The sequence below is a fragment of the Otolemur garnettii genome, unplaced genomic scaffold, assembly GCF_000181295.1.
Source record: "Otolemur garnettii isolate 467f Iridium unplaced genomic scaffold, OtoGar3 scaffold00104, whole genome shotgun sequence".
NCBI lineage: Eukaryota > Metazoa > Chordata > Mammalia > Primates > Galagidae > Otolemur > Otolemur garnettii.
Window position 1 is genome coordinate 126,451 of NW_003852499.1, and position 5,277 is coordinate 131,727.

General features: G+C 39.3%; 1 protein-coding gene across 4 annotated transcripts in view; it reads left to right on the forward strand.

Moving 5' to 3' along the window:
• The window catches only part of M6PR (mannose-6-phosphate receptor, cation dependent), a 12,486-nt gene that overhangs the window by 2,110 nt on the left and 5,099 nt on the right, over window positions 1–5,277 (forward strand). For 3 of the 4 annotated variants that reach the window (XM_023517062.1, XM_023517061.1, XM_023517060.1), the window contains 2 exons: window positions 2,441–2,620; window positions 4,436–4,602. In XM_023517062.1, coding sequence (XP_023372830.1) covers window positions 2,442–2,620; window positions 4,436–4,602 — 346 coding nt within the window. In that variant the 5' untranslated portion in view covers window position 2,441. Of the gene's footprint in view, window positions 1–1,441; window positions 1,459–2,440; window positions 2,621–4,435; window positions 4,603–5,277 lie in introns of those variants that run through there. The other variant, XM_012809346.2, reaches the window with a different exon arrangement.

Genomic DNA, 5,277 nt, shown 5'->3' on the forward strand with positions numbered 1-5,277 from the left:
CCCAGGGTGACAGCTTAAGGCTCTTTCTCAAAAAAAAAAAAAAAAAAAAAACCAATATAAATGTATTCTTGTCCTAACTTTTCAAATAAGCAAATGAAAGATAGTTTGACTCAGCTAACTGAATGCAAGGTGTTTAACTCTTAATCCCTTCCTGTTTTGTGAGAGTTTTTTTGTTGTCATTTAGGAAAAGAATTTATTAGCTATTAACAAATAAGCCACTAACTTTGAGAACAAAGAGTACAGCATTCTTTGTGAGCGTCCCTCCAGAATAGTGCTGGAAAAAAGATATTAAGAGCACAGAATGTTAACATTTTAAGTTAGATCCTGAGAGAATGTAAGGAAAATGGCATGCTAAATCAATCTAACAAAAGATGTGTCTTATTTTTAGTGAATTAGCTGGTCAACTTGTGTGTTGACCAATGGGTTAACTTAGAGAAAGTGGGAATTTGAAGTCTGAGTTCTTTATTTCACCTCCTATTCAGTGAACTGAGGAGTCACTTCCTCTTTACTTCTTTGTCAAAAGAAAAAAGCACAGCTTTGGCTGCCCACTCTCATCCCCAAAAAGTATAATAATAAGAAGAGACGTGTAGTGGTTAAGTGTAGACCCTGAGCTCTGGAGCCAGACTTTCTGGCTCACTATACTAGTGAGTTGTGTCTCAGTTTTCTTATCTGTAGGGTTGAGTGGGTTAATTAGTTAATATATGGTAAGTGCTTCAAATAGTACCTGGTGAAGAGAAGCACTCTATTAAGTATTTCCTGCTTTTGTAGTTTTGGTGCTTTTAAATATGTTATAGGGGCTCGGCGCCTATGGCTCAAGTGGCTAAGGTGCCAGCCACCTACACCTGAGGAGGCGGGTTCAAATCCAGCCTGGGCCCGCCAAACAACAATGACAGCTGCAACCAAAAAATAGCCGGGTGTTGTGGTGGGCCCCTGTGGTCCCAGCTACTCAGGAGGCTGAAGCAGGAGACTCGCTTGAGCCCAGGAGTTGGAGGTTGCTGTGAGCTGTGCTCTACCCAGGGGGACAGCTTGAGGCTCCTGTCTCAAAAAAAAAAAAAAATTAAATATGTTGTAGGGACCTTAGAACTTTCAGCTAACTATGATTACTATGTGGTAACTTCTTTATATCACTATAGTGAGTTGACATTGGGGGTACACAAAATCAAGTAGACAACTGTCCAAGCATTTGTTCCCCTAGTAGAACATGGGAAATAAAAGATCAAATGTTAAATTTTTTTAGGGGAGTAGGAAAAGTACATTCAGGGTTAGGGTTAGAGCTTGCATTTTCTCATCTTTGAACTCATTAATGCCTGTTAAATTTTGTCTATTCAAGTATTGTGTTCTAAAAATGGCAATGCAGTCAGTGTATTAGCAAGAAGAAGAACGAGAGGAGTTTAAAGAGTTTTCAAAACAAAGTCCAGACTTGTAGCGTTTTTTTATAAGTAAGAAAAGTTTCAAGGAGTTAAACCTTTGTAACAGAAAAATTAGTGATACTGTTAGGGAATAAACAAGTAGCAGTGACCCGAGGGATCATTAATGGACATTACTGGATACCAGAAAGAATTTTTTTGAAAAGGTAAATAAGCGTATCCTGAGTATAGAGATGGAATAGAGAAAGGAAGTTCGAGAAGCAAAGCCGTGCATTTCCTTTCTTAGAGCCGTACAAGCAGCAAGTGATTTGGGTTTACTAAATTATAAAGTGACTTTGTGATTCCCAAGGGTTGTCATTATTTAGTGTATGGAAAGACAGTTGTACTTACTATCTAGAAACCCGTGAGGTTTGTGACCTATAAAAGCTGACGTGGGTTTTGGAAGACTTCTTCCAACCACTCATTTTGGCTTAGTCTTCTATAACTTAAATAACTGATGTTATGGCTAAGTGGTGTTTCTCTCTATTAGCATTCTTGTGAATATGAACAAAAATGTTCCTAAATATTGACATGAAAAGTTACACTTCAAAGTATGCAAGTTTCTTTGTCTATTTTAAGTTTCTTACTTAATAACTTCTAACTAGACCTTATCGGGTATCTTTTAAAATTGTAATTTGAATGTTTTCTTGGGACAGGCCCCTTGGTTAAAGTATATTTGTAAACGAGTATTAAACTCGGAATATTGCCATATCGCACCCTAACTTTTCACCAAACAATAAAAGAGACAAGGATGGCTCCACCAAGGCTATCATTAATTTTTTTTGGTTCTTTTCCCCCTTTCCTTCTTTTCATCCCTATAATTTGTTCTGAAGGACCTGCCTATAAATTACATAAAATAATTTTATGTACAGGTGCTTATGTTACAGCGATACTAAAATGTACCATTTTTTGCATATGCCAAAGAATCTTGTATTTTCTGCCCAATCAAAATGCCATTCATTTACTACACATTCATATGCTTTATCTCTTTCCCCTCTCACCTGATCCTGCCTGCCCTCCCCAAAACCCAAAAGGATGTTCCCCTTCCACAGCTGCTGGAGGATTGGACTTCTAATGCTACTACTTCTGGCTGTGGCAGTGAAAGACTCCTGGCAGACAGAAGAAAAAACTTGCGACCTGGTAGGAGAAAAGGGTAAAGAGTCAGAGAAAGAGTTGGCTCTAGTGAAGAGGCTGCAACCACTGTTTAACAAAAGGTAAATGAAAAGAACCTTAACAGGGCTTGGAAAAGTGGTGTGTTAAAGAGTCTGTTACTGCTTGAGGTTAAGAGTTCAGGACCAGACGGAGCAAGAGCCAGACCCCATCTCTACTAAAACAGAAAAATTAACTGGGTGTAATGGGCGCCTCTGGTCTCAGCAAGAGAATCTTGAGCCTAAGGGTTTGAGGTTGCTGTGAGCACCCTACCCAAGGTGACAAAGAGAGACTGTCTCAAAATAAAAAAGTCTTTTCTCCTTACTGATTTTATTTCAGTATTACTCTGGAGGGAATACTGAATAAGCCACTCTGGAAGACAGTTCTAATCTGGACTTTAGCAATATTGATGTTATTAAATAATACCTTGCTCTCTTTTGTGATAATAGAGCAAATTGTCAGTCCAGTTTTTCTTTGCAGTGTGCAATTTTCTTATATTTCACAGAATAGCTGTTTCCAAGACTGGATCTAAGAAACCAGCTTGTAGAAATTCAAGCATTAGTTGATACCTGCATATAATAGGATAATAGAAGTATTAAATAAACTTATCAGTATTAGTTTAACCTTATACATGTAATCATGTGTATAAGGAATCTTCAGATATATAAATCTGAATGTGATCCTTAAGAAACAAGGGAGACCGGGCAGGATGGCTCACACCTGGGAAGCCAAGGCAGGTTGATTGCCTAAGCTCAGGAGTTCGAGACCAGCCTGGGCAAGAGTGAGACCCTGTCTCTACTAAAGAAAATAGAAAAATTGTGAGCATTGTGGCAGGTATTCAGCTACTCAGGAGGCAATGGCAAGAGGATCTGTTAAGCCCAAGAGTTTGAAGTTGCTGTGAGCTATGATGCCACAGCACTCTGACCAGGGCGACAGAGTGAGACTGTCTTAAAAAAAAAACAAACAAACAAACAAACTTTAGGCTCTGTGCCTATAGCTCAGCAGCTAGGGTACCAGCCACATACACCAGGGCAGGTGGGTTCAAACCCAACTTAGGCCTACCAACCAACAATGACAACAAAACAAAATAATCTGGGCATTGTGGTGGGTGCCTATAGTCCCAGCTACCTGGGAAGCTGAGGCAAAAGAATTGCTTAAACCCAAGAGTTGGAGGTTGCTGTGAGCTGTGATGCCATGGCACTCTACCAAAGGTGACATAGTAAGATTCTGTGTCAAAAAAAAAAAAGAAATGAAACTAGGAAGTATCCCATGAACATAGTCCATTATTCATGGACATAGTAGCTTAATACTTCAGCATCCCTAGAATAAGCATTTTAAAAATAATATAGGCAGCTCCCATAGCTCAGCAAGTAGGGCACTAGCCACATACTCCAGGGCTGATGGGTTTGAACCTGGCCCATGCCTGCTAAAACAACAATGACAACTGCAACAATAACAAAAATAGCCAGGCTTTGTGGTAGGTGCCTGTAGTCCCAGCTACTTGGGAGGCTGAGGCAAGAGACTCGTTTAAGCCCAAGAATCTGCTGTTCCTGTGAGCTGTGACAGTACGGCACTCTACCCAGGGCAACAGCTTGAGACTCTTGTCTCACAAAAAGGAAAAAAATCTAGAATATCTAGTTGTCTTGGTTGGTACATTTGAAGTCATTCATTGTCAACCATAGGGATGTCTTCTAGATGACAAATATCTCATAAATCAATAAATACTATATACTATTACATTTAACTACGATATCATATAATCGGTAAATTGAGCATACTTTTTTTATCTTAGAGAAAGGTTGAGGGGTACTGTTCTTTCTGAGGCTGATAGCTAGAAAATGACTCTCTTCTTTCTTCTTTCTTCCCACTTCTCTTTACAGCTTTGAAAGCACTGTGGGCCAGGGCTCTGACACATACATATATATATTCAGGGTATGCCGGGAAGCGGGCAACCACACTTCTGGAGCAGGCCTGGTACAAATCAACAAAAGTAATGGGAAAGAGCTGGTGGTTGGGAGACTCAACGAGACTCACATCTTCAATGGAAGTAAGACTTCTTCTGTTGATAAATTGATCCCAAGTCAGTCCCTCTGACAGTCTTGTATGGCTTAGCCTTTCCCTGGCTCTTAGAATGTCATGGGTGGTTTGGTTTCCCTGAGAGTAAACCACAGGATGCCTAGAGCCACAGCTCCTCTGGAGCCACAGCTCAGGACATTATGAGCTTAACGTTAGTGAAAAACTTACACAAAAGAAATCTAGCCAGAATTCTATAGCCTAAAGTCCTTTTATTTGCCCAAGACTTGATGAGTTCCACCCTAGGATTAAAAATACCAACTACCACCATTTCTCATCAAATTAATTAGCATTTCCCAGTTAAATTTTAAGAGATCAAGCTTTTTGGTAATTAAAAAAATTTTCCCACCAACTTGTGCTGTATTTTGGTATTTCTCAAAACTCATATAATCATACTGCTTGAAAGGACTATGTAAGCAGTCTCCTATAACAGATAAATAACTAAATTATTAAACTACTTATCTTAATACTAATGATATAATAAAAAAAAAAAACATAAAAGAGTTTGGACATAGGGGTCGTATAACAGAGTTCTGGACCCACCTCATTCTATTTCCCATGTCTGTAACTTTGAAAAATCATTTTATGGCTCAGTGCCTGTAACTCAAGTGGCAAAGGCACCAGCCACACACACCAGAGCTGGCGGGTT